This window comes from Metopolophium dirhodum, chromosome 1 (assembly GCF_019925205.1).
Source record: "Metopolophium dirhodum isolate CAU chromosome 1, ASM1992520v1, whole genome shotgun sequence".
Classification (NCBI taxonomy): Eukaryota; Metazoa; Arthropoda; class Insecta; order Hemiptera; family Aphididae; genus Metopolophium; species Metopolophium dirhodum.
In genome coordinates this window covers 100,202,136-100,225,620 of record NC_083560.1, presented here as the reverse complement: position 1 = coordinate 100,225,620, position 23,485 = coordinate 100,202,136, and the positions used below count along the sequence as shown (strand labels likewise).

The 23,485-nt window shown below is 35.2% G+C and overlaps 1 protein-coding gene across 1 annotated transcript; it reads right to left on the bottom strand.

Annotated features, from left to right (window-relative positions):
- Positions 1-16,229: 16,229 nt before the first annotated feature.
- On the bottom strand, positions 16,230-16,839 carry LOC132933627 (52 kDa repressor of the inhibitor of the protein kinase-like). Its single transcript, XM_060999893.1, has 2 exons — positions 16,408-16,839; positions 16,230-16,346 (listed from the first exon to the last, which is right to left on the bottom strand). Exons 1-2 carry the CDS (start codon positions 16,786-16,788, stop codon positions 16,230-16,232), a joined length of 498 nt encoding a protein of 165 aa, XP_060855876.1. The 5' UTR covers positions 16,789-16,839.
- Between the last annotated feature and the right edge of the window lie 6,646 nt (positions 16,840-23,485).

Genomic DNA, 23,485 nt, shown 5'->3' with positions numbered 1-23,485 from the left:
AATTATCGACCTGATGGAGGTGAAATTGTCAGACTCCGAGGTGAGTAGAAAAGCGTCAAATACCTACGCCACGGTAACGAGCAAGAGACCCGTTAAGGAGAGAATCGGTGCGAAGATTCGGCCTACTCCGACCCCGACTCCAAGAAGAGTCAAGGCGAGCCGTGACAATAAGTTGAAAAAGCAAGGAAAATGCAGGTTAAGCCAGCTTTTGTAGTAAGCGCTGATTCTGGTAACGACATTTGGTCAAAGGTCCGGGCGGTTCTTCCGAAGCCAAAGGAGGACGGCTTCAAAAAGCTAGGGAGCGGTGACTTCCTGGTCACTACAGCTGATATAGAGACAGCTAATGCCATACGCTCCCTGTCTGGTGTTTTGAAAGGTCTTTCAATCACCGAATCGGGACCTCGAAAACCCAAAGTAAAAATGAAGGGCATTCCCTCAGACTAAGAAGCATTGTTCATTAATGACTCGCTCATCGAGTTGAACACTTCGACTGAAGGGGCCAGTAGCTTGGATGTCAGGCCACTATTCAGATGCGGCGAGCGTGGCTCGGATACCACGGATTGGGTGATTGAGCATGTACAAAGCGATTTTAAACAAAAGGATGTATATCGGAATGGTATCCTTCCCTAGGCCGATCACCGAGGCTCCGTACTGCAGAAGATGTCTCTCGCTTACGCATAAGACTGCATACAAGATGGTGTGACATGTTTCCACTGCGCCAAAACAGGCCACGATAAGGGCTCTTGCCCCGAGTCCACGGGCAGACCTACGTGCACGCAGTGTAAGGGTCGACATAAGTCCTTATCAAAAGACTGTAAAACTTGGGAGTCTAAAATAAGGCTAATACAGACTTACACCAACTATGAATGCTGATTTACGCAGTTTGGCTACCATCAAAATAGTCCAACATAACTTAAGCCGGGACCGCACGGCTAGCCACCAGCTCCATGAGCTTTGTGTTGAATAGAAAATCGACTTTGTCCTAGTCCAAGAACCGCTCATATTGAACAACAATACGGTCTATGCGTTCGAAACCTGCAGACGTGCGCACATCAGTCGGGATGCCGGTGCGGCAGTAATAGTCCTGACTAAACGATTTCAGACCATCCTCTTAGGGGCCTATTCGTCAAGCCACACAGTTGCGGTAAGAGTCACGTTCGGCCCAAGGGACTATGTTGTACTTGTGTCGGCCTACTTCAAGTTTAACATATCAACAATCCTCCGCATTGAGCGACTGAGCCAAATAACGGAAAAGGAAAAACGCACATTGATCGGGGCGGACACTAACGGCCACTCAAAACTCTGGTTTTCGGAAATCCGTAACCGTCGCGGGAGAACCGTAGAGGAGTTTATTGACAGATATGGTCTTCGGGTTCATAACGTGGCTGGTCAAATGAACACCTTCCGCCGCCGTGACAATAGGACATTAAACATAGATGTAACGCTTACGTTGGCTGACATAGGACACATCGTTCGGAATCGGGAGGGCAGCGACCAAACCGATAGCGATCATAGGGTTATAAGTTACAGCCTGCACGTAAGCAAACCACCCCCGAGAAATCCGGGACCCGCGCGGTATAACGCAAAGACTGCGGACTGGGAACGGTTCAACTCAACCCTCCTCGGCGAGGTAGGCCGCATCCCATACGACTGTATAAACGCGACGGCCGAGGTCATTAGCCGTGCACTGAAAACGGCAGCAGACAAATCAATGATGAAAAAGAGACCGGCTAGAGTCCCGGGTAAGCCACCATGGGTTCTTGTCTCCAGAGTTATCCACGCTCAGGAAGGAACTCGTGCGTAAAAGACGCCAAGGCCTGAACCAGCCAGAATTAAATCACCTTAGAAATAAATTCCTATTAGAAATAAGAAAACAAAAAACTGAAGCGTGGAAGAACTACGCTAATGACTTAAATACAAACCCCTGGTCCAGAGCCTTCACTTGGGCCAAGTACGGCAGCCGGTCGAGTTCGATACCGTGCACTCTTACGAAGGAGGACAGCTCGAAAACCGTAGAGTGATACGGCCGAATTGATATTGGACAAATTTGTGCCAAAAGATCCGCTACAAGGTGATCTAATTTACCAGGGCCCGCTGGAAGAAGCTGAGCTCCCTGAGCCGGAGACCATCAAAGCAGCTATATGGCGTATTAAACCCTCTGGTACACCTGGCATGGATGGCATTACGGCCAGCACGCTCAGGAAGGCTTGGCCAGCGCTAAAGGAGCCGATCACGCATCTCTTCGGCCAGTGCGTAAAGAGCGGTCAATTCCCCGAGTGTTGGAAATCGGCGGAGCTCGTACTCGTTTCGAAACCAGGCGCAATAGACGTATCTCTGGTCAAGTTATTCAGACCGATCAGCCTGCTACCGGTCCTGGGTAAAGCACTAGAGACCATCATCATACACAAAATAGTGAATGAGACCACTCTGGACAGGCACGCAGAACAACACAGCTTCACGACTGGAAGATCCACGTCCAGTTCCCTAGAGGCGGTTTATGACTGGGTCAACTCGTCCAGTTCGAGGCATATCTTTGGTACTTTCCTAGATATAACTTGCGCGTTCGACAACGTGAAATGGTCTCCCCTCCTCACCCAGCTCATAAACCTCGGGGCTTCTCTAGGAACCATAAGACTAGTGCAGTACTACCTGACAAATAGGTGGGCTAACTAGTGTTGTACAGGCGTATGCTGGAACGAGGATGCCCACAAGGGTCCCAGCTTGGCCCAACACTATGGAAGGTCGCGATTTCACTGATCTACGGAACATTAATAAGCCCGAATGTCTCCAGGATCATAACGTATGCAGATGATATACTGCTAATGGTAGGTGCGGCCAGGCCGAAGACAGCCTTCGCACGCATTGAAAAGCAGCTGAACAAATTCAATGTATAGGCGTCAGCATTCGCGCTGGAGTTCTCTGCTGGAATGACACAGCTTTCTCCCTCAAAGGTGGGCTGAAACCAGGCTACAGCGTCGCTTTCGGTACAGCCACCGATGTGCCTAGGATTGAGTCATCTCCTACGGCAAAGTATCTTGGAATTTTGCTTGACCCAAGACGCAGCTATTGGGATTACGTCGCGGCCGTTAGTAAAAAGTCTGCCGATATGTACAGCCGGCTTAAAGCCCTGTATTCGGCAAACTGGGGCATGGGCCAATCTGCCGCCAGTATAATTTACAAAGGCGTCTTCCAGCCGAGAGTAGCGTACGCAGCAGAGATCTGGGTAGAAGGATCGAAATTCCGCAAAAGTCGCGTAAAACTCCTCAGCGCGCAGAGAAAACCACTGCCTGCAATCACTGGCGCGTACACAACGTCTTCAACGAATTGCCTTGCAGCAGTAGCTGGCACACTCCCCCTGGACCTGGAGATTAGGCACCAAGCGTCCTTGAGAGACCTGGCCCGGGAGAAAATAACAGCCGATGAAAAGGACACAATCACTGACGTGTTGGTTAACGAGTGGCAAGACAGGTACACGAGCACGAACAAAGGGAGTTGGACGCAGAAAATGATACCGTCTGTAAGACAACGATACCACCTGCCCCTGGCCTTGGACCACTACACGACGCAGTTCCTCACCGGCCATGGGGACTTTAAGGCCAAACTCTATAGTTTCAAACTGGTTAATGACCCGATCTGCGCTTGTGACTGCAAGTCGGAGACGGTCAACCATGTTCTTAGGTTCTGCCCAAGGGCAGCAGCGCCAAGACACAAACTAAAAAGAGTTATGAGGGAAGAAGGTGAAGCGTGGCCTCCAGCAAACGGAGCCTTCCTTAGGTCTCGAAGAACCTTCACAGCACTGAAGACCTTTGCAAGAGAAGTACTAACTATGACGGATGGCACAGCACTCGGGGTGTCTCGTATGAGTGCGCATGGTGTAAGCGGCAGTAGCGGTGAGACACGCTCGAGTGCGTCCTGACCCGGGGCGCACTCATACGTCTGGGACGAGGAGCTCGGCCCTGCTGCGGGTGGCCGTTTAGAATTCCGCATCAGTAATCCCTGCTTGTCATACGAGGCGACTATAAGGGTATTAGGCCAGTCGGGGCCGGCGCCCAGGGCGCGGACGCACCGAAACCCTCGGGGACTAAGGCGTTGAGAGGTTCTGACTGCGACCTCGTGAAGAGCGGGTCGGTCACTTGGCTTAGCTCTGGGAGGCGTTGCAAGGGCCCACCGTGAGCCCGCGGTACACGGTCCAAATCTCGGGAGGACAATAAGCTGAGGCAAGTCGCCGACGAAGCTTCGTCCGTGCATCCCACCATTGATGTGCTTTACCCCACGGGAGGCGATAATGGTACTTCGGGATGTGGGGGGGGGGGCCCTCGGTGTTGAGAGATTAACACGTTCGCGGACACTGTCCTCGGTCGATGGCGGTTTGGTTTCGGGGTGGCGGTATACTGGAGTATACTATGTGGTAAAAGGCCGCATGCTTGGCCAGGGAAAGGCTGCCGAGTGATAGAGCCGGGCGGACTCGTACGGTGACAGCCGGACGAGGAAGCACGGCCCCTCCTTAGCGCTCACCCAGCTTTTCGTTGGGGGCTATATGCAGCGAAGGTTGTCCGTGACCAAAAACGGAAAGCAACGTGGATAAATTGCGGATATTTATTTTGTATTTTTATAGTATGTTACCAAAAAAAAACGGTTTTATATAGCCATATAGGTCACTTTTTACGGTAGAACATTAAATTACCGTGGGCCATCTAAAATGTAGAAGGGTATAAGTTTTAAAAATAAATTTATAAGACTTGTTTCGGGGTGTTAAGATGATATGACACATTATTGGGGGTTTATTTTTGGTATCGTGGAAGACTCGAAGACTACGCATGTATAAGTGCATATAATGCATATAATGCAATACAATACATGTATTGTTTATAATTTATGTATAATATGTGTTGTCACTTTTCAAATATTAAGGGGATTGTCAAATGTAGCGCTACTTCATTTTTTACTCGGGGCACTATATTCTTAAATACGCCACTGAATATTCAAGCAGAATTAAGTATATAGTTTAAAGTTCCACTAGAGCATAGTAACCCTAAGTCTATGTATGTATAAATTATTTAACAGCAACACTAACGCCTAACGGATATAGACAGACCCAAATATTCGGGCTCCAGTTTAAATTGCTGTTTACTTAATATACAGGCAACAGTAAAAACTATGAAGTAGTAGGTATTCATATTTCCTGTTCAGTTATAAATATACAAATGGCATTTGATATGTACATAAGTACATTGTACCTATTTATGAAAAATAAAATGTTTAATTTTGGATATTATAGTAAAGTGGTTTAGAAGTAGATACCTATATGTTTATTTTTTGTCATCACTCATCACTCATATCAAACCTATAATATATTACATATCATACAGTTAAACTTGGTTTAGTCGGCGTCAGAGCCGGTGCTTTTTTTGGGAAATAGTAAGTTCTTACACGAGAGTAGCAGGTAAACAATTACATATGTTAGTTCCTACACGGGCATATGTAAGTTCCTACAGGGTAAAAACCAGGTACCCATGTTAGTTCCTACACGGCGGAAAAAGGTACATATGTAAGTTCCTACACGGCGGAAAAAGGTACATAATATGTAAGTGTACCAGGTCCTATATGTGTATAAATGTGTAAATATGTATATACGAATAAATATATGATGATTATATATTATATAATACAAATAGTATGAGGTATTTTAAGGAAAAAGGTTGTAACTCGTTTTTTCTAACTTTTCAGTATGAATAAAATAAGCATTGCAATTCATATTCTTCTTTTATTTTATTTTTAAACGTACATTTTCCAAAATAACATGACTGGTAAAATGAAGGTTACCGTAATTATTATAATAATCAGTTTTTAAAAAAAATTATGACTTCAGGGTTTTTTACGACATACTACTTATAAAAAAAAGTAGTATCTATACTTACGACCTTTTTCGTGGATGACTAGCAAAAAAAAAAGTAGTATCTATACTTACGACCTTTATCGTGGTTGGACAGCTATAAAAAAAAGTAGAATCAACATAAAAATATGTTTTGGGAATAATGACGTGAAATACTTGAATTTTAATCCTTTTAATTATTAAGAAAACAAAAATATTTATCATAATATTATTCTTCAAGGGAATAAAATAAGTAACAATACACAAAATTAACTTTTTATTTAACAAAATTAAATAATAAAAAAAAATGTATAACTTTTAGCACAGATGAATAACAAAACAATTAAACATTTAATTAAATATAATTAAATAATGATAATAAAAAAAATGTTATAACTTTTAGCACAGACTAATTACAAAATAAAAAATAAAATAAAATTTTACAACATCATAATAATCAAAATATTATAATAATAAAAAGTAAATAATTAAAACAAAATAATATAATATAATATTGTTATGTTGATTCAAAAGACTTATAGAAGTCGTGGTATGTTGATGGAACAAGTCCCATTGAGCATAGTGATAACAAATCCGCAATTTTTGGTTTTCCAATATGTAATTTTTCATTGTATGCTTTTATTGGTTTAAAGCGATGTTGATGTCTTCCCCTATGTTTTTTAAGACGTGATATATCGATTTCGACAAAGTCTGAAGCACTTAAATCATATTGTATGCATAATTAAAAAGGCTTTTCAAAAGTCACAGCTATTTCTCTTATGGTATTCCACTTGATTTTACTACCATCATAAGCTGGTAACTTACACAGTTTGTCATCGACTAATGGTTTGAAATCCAAAAAATCTTCATTTGATACCTCAATCACTGTGTAAGGCTTTCCAGTAACTTTCGCACAGCTAATTAATGTTACCCATTGAGCAGGGACATAAATAGTTTTACCTTTTTGGGCATTTTCGATGCATGCATGCATGCTATCACCCTCATTTTGGGTATGCCCCTTTTCTAAAAATCTATGTGTGATTTTAATTTTTAGGGTGAAGGCTGCATACTCCCACATTGCAAAAATGAAACGATTTCTGTTTTGACCACCGCAATTATCCGAATAGAAGCAAAATTCTTTTACTCCTTTTTCAGTTATGTACTTCAAAAACTTCATTAAGCATGTCCCTATCTCATTCGGCCCTCTTTTTGCCTCTGACTCATTCCACATATAGCAATAACCTAATTTTTTACCAATATCTTATACCGTGAAATTATACACTGCAAATTTCCTTTTATAATAAAAAGATACACTTGGGGTGTAGTAAGAACTTTTTGCAAATCAAAAACGGTAACACACAACTCAGGGTTATTAATTGATCGTTGTTTATCAATATTTTTTTGATCTCTAGCAATGTTCTTGTTTACTAAATGTTCATCATGCATAGCCTTCTGTAACTCTTTCTCTTCTGGGCTAGCTATATCAAATTATTGACAATGGTCACACAAATCTCTTTTAGGTTTAAAAAAACTAAGGTTATACGATTGATTAAATACATCCGAATATTGCCTCAGAGTGACATTCTGAGCCATGACATTAGTTGTTTCTTTTTGGGCCCATTCTAAATAAAAACGATGCATTTTTGCTATTGATAGGTCTGACTCTAAGTATTGTTTTGTAGTATTTTGTCTTGTGTAGTGTGAATCAACTACTGGTAACATGTCAATGTGTTTTTTGATACAAGCTATAACTTCACTATGTATTTTATGTGGTCGATTTGTATGTGTACTTCTTTTGTCAGCTGTTATTGTTGGAGATAATTCTAGTTTTTTCCCCACATTAAAAACTACTTTTTCTGATATAGCAAGTGTGTTCAGAAACATAACTTTGCACACACATTGAATCTCTTTATTTTTAAGGGATAAAAAATATTTTTTTGAAATCTGTCTACGTGAAGATGATGAGTTTGTTGAAACTTTTTTATCAAATATTTTGACATACCTTTCAATGAAGTCTCATTGTCTTGAATGGTCCCCTAAACCCTAGTATTCATCAAATATTTCCTTACGTATTTCCTCACTAACTTTTTCAGAGCATTTCTTTTTGCATTTACATGGTGCACCCATTTGTTTTGATTTTATCTTTTTTCCCTTTCTGTTTGTGTGCTCTAAACCCAAGTTTAACCTTTTTTTTTTGATTTGTTATCTATCCATTCAGGTGTATTTTGGTTGTACTTGACAGCGCACTAACCCCAAAACGTTTTGTACCTGAACACCACCGATACCGGATACAGGTAATGTCCACTTTTGCATCCGGAGTCCCAAACGATTCGTGCACTCTGAAGTAATAGCACTAATTTGTGAGGCTGAATCAATGAGCGCCCGGACCGTATGCAACACGCCAACGTTGTCGGACATGTGTATGAGAGCTGTACCGAGAATTACCGACGGTGAAGTATTTTGGCCAAGACATGACGATGTGGTGGCAACGTCTGGTTGCCCCTCATCCGATGAATTCTCTTCCTTGGACGGAGCGGCAAATCCAGCTGAATGCAGAAGCGAGTGATGCCTTCGGGAGCATTGACCGCATACATTTGAAGACTTGCACTTAGTCACCCAGTGTCCTGTACGTAGGCATCGAAAGCAAATCCTATTGTCTCGCGCCCAATTGTTACGAATCTCTTGCGTCCAACCCTTGAACTTTGGACATGACGTTAAACCATGAGTACCCTTACAACACTTGCAAGACTGTGATACCTTTGACGGGTTACTGCTGGTAATCATGGAGGTATGCAGTGGCGGCTTCCTCGAATTATGTGCTGAAGCCTTAGTAGATTTGTGAGAGTTTGGTTGATTTGATGTAGGCTCTGGTGGAATGCATTCTAATATGGCCACACGAGATTTCACAAACTTCAACAACTCTTGCACCGTAGGAAAACTGTTGGCTAATTGGGCTTCAAATAGCTTGATGCTATAAGTAGGCAAACATCGAGAAGCTATGGAGAATAATATAAAATCGCCTAAATTTGGTAGATGCATGGACTCAAGTAGTGACACGCCTTCATCGAACACCACCAACAATTTATTCAACTCAACCAAATTTTCTGAAGGAGCTCGCGGAGCATTTAACAATTTTTCAATTAATGAACGTGCTACCAGACGGGGTTTGTCAAATCTTTCCTCGAGAGTGGACCACGCCAGCCTGTAATTGTGGTCTGATACCGGAATGCCTCGAATAGCATCTCGAGCAGCCCCCTTGCAACACCCAACCAAGTAGTAGAACTTATCGATATCGGATAAATATGTTCGATTGTCCACCGATGTTGTGAATCGATCACGAAATGTAACCCACTCATAAATGTCGCCGTCGAACGTGGGCAGTGGTATCTCAGGTAAGCGGGTAGGTTTGATGACTTGACCACCACTAGACCTCACAGAACCTGCTTTAGTTGATTTTTTTTTTTAATATGCAAATACAATTAAATACTAAGCGCAAAATGAAATAATTTAGCCCAAAGTAGATTCTCACGCGACCAAGGGCGCGCTTAACGCGACAAAATGATCAAAATTATTCAACAAATTAAATAAAAGGAGCGCGACAAGTAGCGCGCTTCACGCAAAAATAATAATAATAAATTATTAGACGCAAAATCAAAATATAATAAATCACAAAGCAATAAAAGCGCTTTTACGTGAAATAATAATAATTAAAATCAATAAACGCAAATAAAAATAAATAGAAACGACAAGTTGCGCGCTTCACGCAAAAATAATAATAATAAATTATTAGACGCAAAATCAAAATATATTATTACGCCAACAAACGCGCGCTTAACGCTAAATAATAATAAAATTATTAATTTGCAGAGCCAAACATAAATCAGAACACCACAATTAATGCGCCTTTCGCGAAATAATAATACAAAAGGAATTATTCGACAAATTAAATAAATAACGGGGCAAGTGACGCGCTTTACGCAAAATAATAATACAAATATTATAAACATGCAAAATCAAAATAATAAGACACAAGTAATGCGCTTTTTTTTTTTTTTTTTTTTTTCCGTGAATTATTGATTAAATCGCAAAATTAATTTTAATCTATACAATGTTTACGACCACAACGTGTCAAACAAAAGTTAACTAGCTATAATAGTAAACACACTTAACTTAAGGACGGGCCCATAGATCCTACACAATACAATAAATAAGATGTGGACGTAACCACGCTCTCTGCTACCAAAAATGTCGCACAAAGTCCTTACTGTCGACCCAGAGGCATCGACCGACTCGGCTACACTTAAATAATATTTTATCGTGTTGTATTGCTCCACGCTCTGACTGAACAAAATGATAGCGCTAAGCACCACCACGCAAGGCACGGATGAGAGTGGGTCCCTTATACGTAACGTCAATATAAATAAGAATGAAGAACTCAAGGTAATATGTTCTAATGGCGAGCCAGAAGCACCGCCCTAATATTAATATGTAAGATTACAATGTTTTACATTCATATGAAATGGATGGGCGCCCACTAATGGATATACATAGGTAAAATTAACACGTAGGTACAAATGATACAAAATAATAATATAATGATACAATCACCGGTCTCCCTGGTACCCGCAATGTTGCCACTCGTTCACCTTCCGACTGCTTAATTGGTCCATACGGCGAGTCGACGCTGGTGGACTGGGAATCCCAACGATGGCCACTGACGGGTGGCGCACACTAATAATTCGGACGTCGCCGATACTCCACGCAACACAATGGCGACGGCCAACAACCAGATACACCTGCCCGCGTACACCACGAGACAACGTACCACAGGTGATCGACGGGTAACTAATATGGACGGATCGACTTAACACACGCGAAACGCCACGGCCGATGAATACTTAACACGACACATTCACAACATCGATCACGCAAAAAAATAGTCTGTCGCGCAACACGCGGACGTGAAAAAGGTGCCGGGGCCGTTGCAACAGTTGCAACGAACAGACCGAGGGTCACTAAACTAGACGTTGACGGGTTCGCGGTGAGACGGCAGGCAGTGACCGAGATGGCACAGGCAGGGCGGGGGTATCGAATATTCTCGATGTGGAGTCTACCGTAATGACCGACGACAATTATTGTAGATAACAGGCCGGCGGCCAAATAACGTTATCGAGGATTTTACAGATATCCGACAATTATGAATAATAAATTATTTATTTTAATGCATATTACTAAAATTAAAACAAAGTAATAAATCTGTAGAAGTATTTTAATACTATCAAAATGAAAAATGTTAACAATTTGTTTATAAAAAAAAATTTAAAACCCATAATATTATTATAATATATTAATATTTCCTCATGACTTTTTATAATGATAATACATTTTCAATTTATTCAATAGTAATTTATATTTTAATTTAATAACAAATTAAAAATTATAATATTATTGATTGGTTAAAATATAATATTACACAATAAATATTATTTTATAATCAAATTTTGAAGCAAAAATTTGACTACAGTTTTAAATACTAGGGATTTCAATATTGAGTACTTTATTACAAATTGATTACTTGTCTTGTAATTTTTATTTAACATTATAATTACTAAGTTCATTATTTCATACTTAAATTTATACTTACTTCATGATTAGGAACTAATACAATATCATAATTATCTAGATCAACATCTGAATTAATTTCAATAATATTTTCTACTAACTCATTAGCTGTTGAAGCATCCTTAAATTAAAATTAAATAAGTATTAATAATTACAACTATATTGAATTAAGAAATATTTTTACATTTTAAAAATGTTTGCTTTATATTATAATTACAAAATTCAGTATCTTATACTTAAATCATAACTTACAATATGATTAGGATCTAAAAAAATATCGTTTGAATAATTCACTGATCTATTATCATGGCTGCATCCGAATTGCGTGCAGAAAAAAAGAACTATGTTTGACAACAACCGAATTGCGTGCGCGGTTTTTTCGAGACACAGCCGAATTGCGTGCGTGGTTTCTTCACGACAGAGCTGAATTGCGTGCGCATATTTTATTTAAAGACAACCGGTTTTCACCGAGTTGGATGTGTCGGCCGGAGAATCATTTATCTGTATTTAATATGATAGCTATATATGGGTATTATCATTGATTATAAATACTAGTATGTACTAGTAGTACTATGTAGGGAATGGGACTTTTCGGTAATAAGATATAAGCTGATAATTTGATAAATAATATTAAACGATCTATATTCTATATGAAATTGGAATTGAATATCAGTTGATAGTCAACACTCAATCGCGACCAAAATGGAAGTGAATCAAATGTTAAGTGAAAAAAATAAAAAATTATATATAATTAACGGGTATAAATTTCATTTTCAAAAATTTTTAAATAACAACATACAGAGATGGGCATGTACTAAACGTTTGTGTAAATCTTTTTTTAAGTTAAGTGAAAATGGTGATATTGTTATTAGTGTTTTAAATCACGATCATGACAAGGATGATATAAATATTTTAACTCGACAAAAAGTCAGCAACAAATTAAAACGTAAAGCTCTGGATGATCCGTATGAAAAACCGTGTAAAATTTTACATAAAGAATTACGCCAAGGAGACATATCCAGTTTGACTACTGCAGATACGACGCTGATAAGAAAAAATATTCATTATGCGCGGTCAAGCATTATTCCAAAGTTGCCTACAAATTTAGAAGAACTACATTTGGCTCTTACAAATTTAGGTGAAATTAAACAAATCGAGGTGAAATATTTTTATTCATAAATAATTCAGTAAAAAATATTGTAGCATTTTCAACACAATCCAACTTAAAACATTTAACTGAATGTGATGTTTTATATGTTGATGGGGCGTTTAAAAGCTGTCCCAGACCATTATTCACCACTATTCAGACCATTACCAATTATTCATAATTCATGGAGCTAAAAATGCAAATTATACACCGTTAGTATTTTTTTATTAACGGGAAAAACTAAAGAAATATATAAAGATGCTTTTTCCGAGTTTATAGAAAAAATGGTTGAATTGAATTTAAATTTTACACCAGGTATAATTTACGCTGATTTTGAACAAGCAATACACACAGCAATTTCAGAAATTTTCCCCGAAGTAATTCGCAAAGGCTGTCGTTTTCACTTAGGCCAGTCTATGTGGAGAAAAATTCAATCACTTGGTCTTTGTAAGAATTTTAAAAATAAATCAGAAGTGGGAAAATTTTTAAAATTATTCTTTGGATTATCTTTTTTAAAACCTGAGGATGTTCATAAATGTTTTGCTGAAGACCTCATGGCCATAAAACCAAATAATCAGCAATTGCATGATTTTTGTAATTATTTCGAAAGAAATTATGTTTTACCAAATTCTAAATTTCCACCGTCATTATGGGCTGAATTTTCTAACTCATTGCAGCGCACTACTAATTCATGCGAGTCATTCCATTCGAAACTAAACAGTATGTTTTACTCTGCGTATCCAAATATATTTCAATTTGTAGAAATCTTGAAAAATGTACAAACCGATGTTTATGTCAAAATTCGTAGCTCAAATGTAACAAAAAAACGACGGGAGGTATTAGAAAAAGAAGATTATATTAATGACATTATGCATCAATTTCAAAATAAAATGTTAACTCGTTTGGAATTTATTGAAAAGTTGGCGTACAAAAATTTGCCAGTTGGGTAAACAAACCTATTTATTTTTATTTTTAATTTTTTCTTATTTTTATAGTATTTTTACTGTAATTTTAAATTACATTTTTATTGTATTATCACTTGAATTAATATTGTTTTAATAATTTGTATTCGAAGAGTAAATGTATTCTTTAATTATTTAGTGTAAATAAACACATAATTTTTAAACCATATTTACGGGGTTTACTTTTAATGTACATTCGGAATGCACATCTTCCACGAAATCCAACGAGCATTTCATCAACTGTCATATATTCCGAAGGTGTATAATTAGATTGAAAATTTACAAGTAAAAGTTGAAATATTTCTATATTTGAGCTAATCTATCACCATTAGATTTTTTTGCAATTCTTTCAACCGGGTCATCGAATCGAAGAGCTGGTAGGAGAAATAAAAACCGTTTGTAAGACATGGTTGCTCTAAAAATATCACGCCCTGTACCATCCGATTGCCACAGCCCTATTGCATCTTCATGACCAGATTTGAATACCCCACATAAGTATAAGAGACCAATTAACGCTTTTATTTCAACATCGTCGGTATGATTAATATATGAGGCAGTATATTTTCCGTATGTTGAATTTAAATCGGTTATTTTTTCATTAGTATGCTTCACTGTGATGCGTATAATATCGTCATCAAATTACACATTCCAAAAATCTATAGAAGTAGATAACAAAGATAATTTGCTGGCATCCCCTTGACGCGGTCCCGCGTAATAGCTGTTTGAATTCAAATAGCCTTTTACGCGGAAAGCCACGCTACGCTTCTCAAACAAACCGCCAATCGACGACGGACGACGCCGGCGCGCGACACCCGCGCTGTGAACCGTCGGCCGGCCGTTGGGTGAACCGGATTGTAATGTCACTAGTTTTTCGACGACCGAGAAAAGAGGTTCAACCCGCGGCTGAGACCGTTGCACCACCCATCACCGTTGTTCTCTTTTTTTGTTTTTTTTTCCTTTACAGTTCTTGCGTAGAATTTTGTTTCTCCGTTGCCTGTTGTTTGTTTTTTTAAGTTTTCTCTCATAAAAACGCTACAAAATAAACAACACCCGTCGTTTCGTATTTATAGTTTTTTGTGTTTTTTTTTTTGTTCACGTGGTCAAAAGACCCCGTACCACCTCATCCTCGCGACTCCTCACAGGACCGCGACACCCTTTTAGCCCAGGTAAATGAGTTATAATATTGTGTTGTCGAGTACGTGATTGAGGAAAAGGATTAATACACCATTTATATCGATCATATTTTCCACCTTTTTTTCCATAAATGAACTGTGAATTCGATATATTGACATTCTCACTTACTTCCAAATCAGGTTTTTCATCTGATATAAATTCTTCTGAATCAGTGGAATGATCACTACAAATACTTTCAGCATCACTTACGTCTTCGTCGATATCTTCGTCAAGCCAATTTACAATTTGATCAGTCATAATGAATAATTAGTAATAATAATGAAAAAATGAAATAATTACACGTAAATGGTATCGTCGGGTCAACACAGACCCGACCGCTTATCATTTAATGATAATTCATAAGGGAAAAATCTTATTTCTCTATTTATTTCACATGGTAATAGGTTGAGCATGGATGAAAAAATATTCCAAGGAATTAAATGTACAACGATGTTTATTTAATCATTATGTTTAAATGTTTAACCATCGGGTCATTTTTGACCCGACGATACCAGTTGAGGGTTAAAGCACATTTTTTAACTCATAAATTATATGTATAATTGATTATAATAAAGATAGGCTATATATTAAAATGTGTAGTATTAAAATTATGAACATGTCTTTATTGGGGAGGGCTTAAGATGGCTCAGAGTGGGCTAAGCCCTCCCCCCTATTACCCTATGTCTATGTAATTATGAATTATTATTTGTTCATTATAATTTGTAATACTCTGAAAGAATTATAATAAGAATTATAATTTATAGCATCGTATAATAATTTAGTGAATTAACATTTTTCATATATTTTTTTGAAAATTTAAAAATTACAGTATTTAATAATATTAATAATTGTATTTGAAAAAAAAGAAAGTATACAAATACATGCATGCAAATAATTTAGAAGATATAAGTCATTATTCTATATAACATTTTGTATTGTATTCCTTGAATCATAATACATTTTCAATTTTGTATGCCTTTGGTGCACAAAAGTGTTTATTTATCGGCCTTCATAGGTTGTATACCACTCCCGGTGGTGATCAGGGGCGTCATTTCAACTTTTTTTTTGTTGGTGCGAAAATGTTTGCAGGCCATTCAAATTGTTACCTGGCCACATAGAAAACTTTTTTTTTCTTTAGTGGGGGGGGGGGGGGGGGTCTAGTAGGGACAAAAATGTAGAATATTTGTAAAATGTATTTAATACGTCACTTATATTAGTATGAAAACTTCACAATATTATTACTATTTTTGAAGAACTATGTGTAGGTACTTTTAATAAGTTTATATTATATTGTGGATCAGTGGCGGATTTTCAAAATTTTTCTGGGGGGGGGGTCCTAAAAAATAATATGCATTTCAAATGTGTTATTTTTATTTTTATAAAAACAAATGTGTTATATTATATCGTGCTTATGTATATAATATATATACTATATTGTCTATATTCATAAAATTTACAAAATAAAATCTAATCTTCTTTTGGTTTTGCCTAGTTCTGCCAAGACTGCGTCAACTGTTAAGCATTGCTCATCCCTATGAATCGACATCATTGCCAAGCCGTTTAGTCTAGCCTGAAATCAAAATATTTTTTTATTGATGTATTTTGCATAATATTTGATTATTTATTCTTACCTCGTTCATAGAATTCCGTAGATATGTTTTGATTCTTTTCAAATTTGAAAAGGAGCGCTCATTTGATGCAGTAGAAACTGGTATAGTAGCAAGGATCTGAAGGAGTTTGAAGACACTTGGGTACATTTCTTTATTGCAAAATGTCATTGCTTGGAGTGCATTTTCTGGCTTTTTTCCCATGTTTTTTAATCTTCTTTGCCATAATTTATATTCAGTTGATAATAACGAATGATTTGTGAACTCCAGATCATCTTTGTAATCATCGGCTAATTGAATAAATTTATCTTCATTTTCTTCTGTATCAAACAGTGACTGAAAATTGTTAAGCTTAATCTTATGATTGACAAACCTTTGTTCAAGTTCAGTTATATAAGAATCCATGTACGGATTAAATATGGATACACGGTAATACTCTTCGGTAGATTTTGCTTGAATATTCATTCTATGTACTTGTCTTCCTATAACTCTCGGCATTGTTATTTCCACTTGAAATTGAGCAGCTAAATCATGTGCAGCTGTATATATTTTTTTAAATGAGTTTTCAGCATTATTTCTAAAACATTTCATTTCTTCTAAAGTTTCATCAGCTAATCTAGTTGCTAATTTTAAATCAATGTCAACTTTTTGCAACTGTTTAGATAGGGGTAAACCAAATCCAAAACCTTTTGATAATATTAATAATGAAATAATGAATTCTCCATCTAAGATTGATTTTTGTAAGCGTTGTGCTTTTCCACTTGTATCATGATCGTTCCATTCTGATATTTCACTAAAAGACTCTACAATAAATTCAAAAAGTTCTAAAAAATCATGCACCGCGTGATAACGTTCAATCCATCTCGTTGCACAACTACGTTTTAGTGTTTTTTTTGTTGTGTCATTAGAGGAATCTAAAATTTTGTATGATAAAACATTTTTCGTTTGGGATGTATGAAAAAATCTCGAATTTCGCCAATCAAGCTTAAACAATTCATGATTGGTCGCACACCACATGATTTAGAGACAACAAGGTTTAAAATATGTGCAGAGCAATGAACATACATCGCAGAAGGATATATTTGTCTTATGTGAGATTGAACGCCGTTATAGATTCCCGACATAGAAGCAGCACCGTCATAACCTTGTCCACGAAGAAATTTAAGCTCTACACCGAATTGCTTAAGAGTTTCTAATATTAAATTTGCTAAACCTTTACCTGTTGTATCATGTGCTGGTACAAATTGTAAAAACTCTTCACAAAGCACAAGTTTATTTAAATCATCAAATCTGACACAGAGAGACATTTGTTCCACGCCCGATATATCAGCTGTTTCGTCAGCGAGTATTGAGAAACATTTTGCAAAATTTACACGTGCTACAATATTTTTGAGTAAAACTGAATTACAGGCTTCAATAATAGAATGTTGACTTGTTTTACTCGTATATTTAATTGTACCATCACTTTCTAAACACATTTTCAAATTTAAATCTCCTTGAGCTCTATAACGAAGAATTTCTCTAAAGTTTCCTTCATTATTTTTTAAGTCATTGTCATCAGATTTAGTGATAACTAAACGACCATCATCACGATGCCCTCGTAGAGAAATGTTCTGACGCCCACATAAAATAATAGCTTCAATTATTGGTTTAATTTTGTTTCTATTTTCTGTAATCTGTTTAACTCTCTCGGTATCTAATTGTTGTTCAATAGACATTTTTGGATTTTTTAAAACGTTTGAAAAATTAGTAGCATCAAGAAAACATTTTTGGTGATATTCTAGAGATGAGTGTTTGGTAAATATTTCAACCGCGTGTTTCCAGTTATTAAATTTTTTTACTACAAGACTACCTAACAATTGAGAATTGTGTCCACCATGAGATTTCGAAAACGCTACACAAAATTTACAAAATGCACCGTCTTGTATTCCTGAATACGACAACCAAGGAAATCGCAGTAACCATGCATATTGAAATTTAAGATTTCTTACTTTTTGGTCTTTTCCAGAAGTAATTGATGTTATCGGAAATTTATAATTTATTTCTGGTGTCCAAACTTTATTTAATATGTCATAAATTTCATTTTGTGAAAGTATTTTGTTGCAGAATAAACTGATATCATAATTATTATGAGTTAAGGACGAAAACGGAGTTGCTAAATCATAAATAGATTTTTTTGTACTAATATCAGTAACATTAGGTGAAAGTGGTCTTTTAGTTGATACATTTTCTCTTAAGGTACAAGTTTGATTAACATTTGAAGTTTGAATAGGTTTTAAAAAAAAAATTTTAATGGATGTTTGGTTTTTAGACGACATTTTATTGAAAAATAAGTTCGTACTCACTTATGATTTTCTGTAAATCGACTATTGCGTTATTACAGTGTGTCAGTGTTAGTGTCAATTGGCGACGGTCAACTAATTTATACATTTTAATAGTAGGTATAAAATTACAGAAATAGTGTGATAATAATATTGTTCTCTATAGTGGAAAAATACGCAGATAAACTCACTTTCGCTATACAAAAGAATATCGGGAATTAACGTTACGACGGACGATTTTATCAAAACTATTAAAATACGATTGTAAAATATTTTATTATATTATTACTATTTCAGTAGATTCTTGATAACCAACCTACTTATATTTGAAATATATATATATATTATTATGTTATACGGTATACCTACTGCAGGGTCAGACTCTGTGTATGTATTATTTAATTATAAATGTATTATATCAGTGTCTGGGGGGGGGGGTCCAGACCCCATGGACCCCCCCCCCCCCCCCGTAAATCCGCCACTGTTGTGGATGCCAGTTGTATTTGGTAAGCAAATTTATGGATATAAAGCACCTTAATAGAACTTAATCGAACCTAATCTATACATTTTTTCTCCCTGCACACTCAAAATAAATAATATAGCTAAACGCTTAAACCTGAAATTTGTTTTATGGGTTACCTTGTTCAAAATGGCACAATATACTTAATTCATATTTCTAAATTTTTCCACATCTAATTTTAATTTAACAACTTAAATTCTTAAAACTTAAAACTCTTAATCGAGCTGCACCTCTTTTTCTTTTTTGTTCGTTCATAATAGAAAATACTTAATACACTCGTAAAATTAAAAAAAAAAACTTTTAATAATTAATGATAATTTTATTTATCAGTTGAATAAACATTTATAAAAACAAAAATATAACATTAATATATTTATAGAAACTGAAACCACTAAACGGACTAAAATACTGACACTTGGTGGTTGTCGGGTTGTTTAATATTAAATATTAAGCAAATATTATTATTATTATATAATATATGTATATTATTAAGTATTTCACTTCTTTCTCGATCACGACTAGAACAATCGTACTCTCGACGTACTAACTAAAATTAGTGGCAGAATTTCTACCATAGAATATCATTTCTACCGTAGAAAGTAAGTGACAAGGTTAAAAATGTAAGCAAATAATATTCTGTGGTTGCTATTTTTAGACAATTTTTTCCCTTTTGATGGGAATTATATATCATGTTGTTTTCTTATTATAACGAGTAGGGAGATACCGGAGCGTGATAAGAAATCTATACCAGCATAATATTATACCCACAGATATTTATATATTCGATGGTAATAATATCATGGTAGAGAATAAAAAATATATATTATAACCCATAGACATAATTATATTATTATTATTTTATATTATGTCTATAATATAACCACACAACCACATCGATCATTTTTGGAAATAAAACCCATTAGTACCTAGAATATTTATTATTTTTTTTTAAATACTGAAAAAATATAAAATATATATAATATATTAATATATAACACTTAGGTATATCGGCGCTTATATTTATTGTTGGCAGGCAAAGAAGGCGTTTATAAAAAAATGTTGGTGCAAATGTACAACCTGCACCCCCCCCCCCCCCCCCCAAATGACGCCCCTGGTGGTGATGACTGTCCGTAGTAAAATTTTCAATCAAGTGTTTGAATAAGCGTCAAGCACATGAAATGAAGAATGAAACAAGTTGTCTTATCAATACACCTTGATGAGGATAAATTATGATAAAATAATATTGTTGAACATAATTGTAATTTTATAAAGTAAAAACTATGTGCAGGTATAACTCATTTGTTCCATATGAATAATTTGACTCCGAGTCAAGTGTCAAATGAAAGTGTACACTCACTTACAAAATGTCTTCGTATAGCATGACTCTGAAGTCTATTGTGAAGATCATTTAAAAACATTTTTGATCAAAGTGTTCGCCACACACCTTCAATGATTTTTTATGCAAGCATCAGGAATTGTGATACCACAGTTTTCAACTTGGCATGGTTATGATTAAGAAATATTATTTTGTTTTTTAGTACATTTTTATATGAGATTTTTATATATTTATTTTATTTTATTATACATACTTGGTTATTTTTCTTATAAACATCAGGATTTTGAGTCAATAATTGAAAACATGAAAGTAAGTACCTATTAAAGTATCTAATTTGTGTTATTTTTTTGTACGTGTATATCGATATGTATTTTTAAGTCAAACTATACATTGTAAATAAATATATAATTAAACAACTTAAGTACGATTATAATTCATTTATTACGGAGATGTTCCTCCCGTCCGTGTTTGGAACTAACTGACTGCAGCTTGTGCTTATCACACGGTCAGTCACATTGTATAATGATAATGATTTTGAACCTTACAACATATATCAATTAGATAAAATTGAAAAATATTGGTACCAATATATCATACCATGTTTATGAGTACCTATAGTTGATGACAGTTTAAAAATGTAATTCGTTAATTTGTATACATTATTCACACAACTGAAATCGATTTTAAGAATGTTTTTATGTTTTTTTTTTATTTCAAGTTGTTTTCTCTGTGCATTTTTATCATAAGCTATAAATTACAAGCAATGTAGCTTTATATAATATTAATTATAGTTTACAGCTATGTACTAGTGATGTCTAAAAAAAAAATAAATGTCTCGTCTGCAATAAATCCCCTTATGTGCATACATTATACAATATGCATAATATAATAATATAGGTACCTATAATACATATACAATATACATTGTAATACATAATAATTGTTGGGAATGAGGACTTTTTACTTTCAAAATATGCATAATATTATATATTTATCCCAGTCCGCCCCTGATTATTATCATGTTATAGTTATGCTACCTTACTAAAATGTTATGAAATAAACTAAAGGTCTGTGGTAGTAATAAGAGTATAGTAGTCCTTAGTCCTAATAATAAAATATACCAAACTAATTTAGCCATGTAAATAATAATTATTAAATATTTTTTTATTTTTAAAATATTTTATTCAGACTGATGCGGTTTGGAACCAAAAAAAAACTGAGGCCTGGTCTGATATCACTTGTACAATATGCAACGAAAATCAGGCATCAGAATTGATGTACAATTAAAACATTTGTACGATGGACTGAAAAGAGATGCTAGGAAAAAAAAAAGTCTCGATAAGGTAAATTTATTATTTTGCTGTATTATAATTTAATATTGCTAAAATAACATGTAATTTTTACTTTATGGGTTATTTTGTATTGAAGTTAAATGTTGTATACTTGTATCATATTCAAATTTCAAATTTTATTTTATGTAATAATTTTAAACTGTATTTACTGTTTATAATTATATAATTCAACTAATCTGTTTATTGAGAACTGATTGAAAATAATATTATTTTATTTATATTCTATATAGGTACAAATGTATATAACAGTCGGAGGTACTCACATTCCAAGTATTTCAAAATCTACGGAAAAAATGTTTGGTTTACTGGGAGAACAATTGGATCTTCTAAACCAGTGGTGCGCAATCTGGGGGTCGCAAAATTTTATTAGGGGTCGTCAGTAATTTTACACCAAATGAAAAAGTTTTATACTATGTATATTATTTTATAGTTTTATACAAAATAAAATTATTTTGTACCGTCAATTGCTGTGTCAATCGTAATATTATGTCATATCTTAATGTTGCGATAACAAGTACTATTGAATCACGCAGTATATGGGTTATTTTTAAATTGAATTTAATCAGTAATTTTATTTAATCTTAACGTTATTATGAAATAGTCCGATAATCATGTACGAGCCGTTGAGTTAATCCTATTAATGCTTATAATTTTGTATAGTTTGTAATAATTATTTGTATTTTGTATTATTTTAAACTAATATTTTTAATATTTTTATATTTTATAATATATAAACTAAAACATCGATATGGATAAATTTTTAACTAAACGACCGATGAATAGTGATGATGAAAGTGTTATAGAAACTAAAGTTCGTAAGGTATCAGAAATGTCGTCAGATGTTAAAACCAGTCGAGAATGTTTGAACCAAAAAGTAAATAAAAAGGACCGTAAATACCAAGACAGTTACATCAAGTTTGCATTCATTTTCGATGTTGAAAAAGTTGAGCCAAAATGTGTTATTTGTTTAGAAAGATTAGCTTCTGAAAGTATGATGCCATCAAAGCTAAAACGACATTTAGTAACTAAACATCCTCAATTCCAACATAAAGAGGAAGACTTTTTTAAAAGGTATGAAAATTCGATAAAAGTTCAAAAAAATACTATGCGTAATTTTACTACAGTACCTATAAAAGCTCTAACTGCGTCATTAGAGGCTTCATATTTAATTGCAAAAACCAAAAAACCACACTCTATTGGTGAATATCTCGTTTTGCCAGCCGCTATAAAAATAGTATCAATTATGCATGGTGAATCATATGCAAATGAATTAAAAATGATTCCCTTATCAAGAGATACTCTGTCACGTCGAATTGAAAATATGTCTGATAATATAAAATCACAACTTCTAAATAGATTACGAGGAAATTATTTTGCAATGCAATTAGATGAATCTACGGATATAACTAATCTTGCTCAATTTCTTGTATATGTTAGATATATTTATAAAGATAAAATTGAAGAAGACTTTTTATTTTGTCAACTATTAGGACGTACAACTGGAAATGATATTTTTGTTCTTATAAACAATTGTTTAGAAATTAATGAAATTCCCTGGTCCATATGTGTTTCG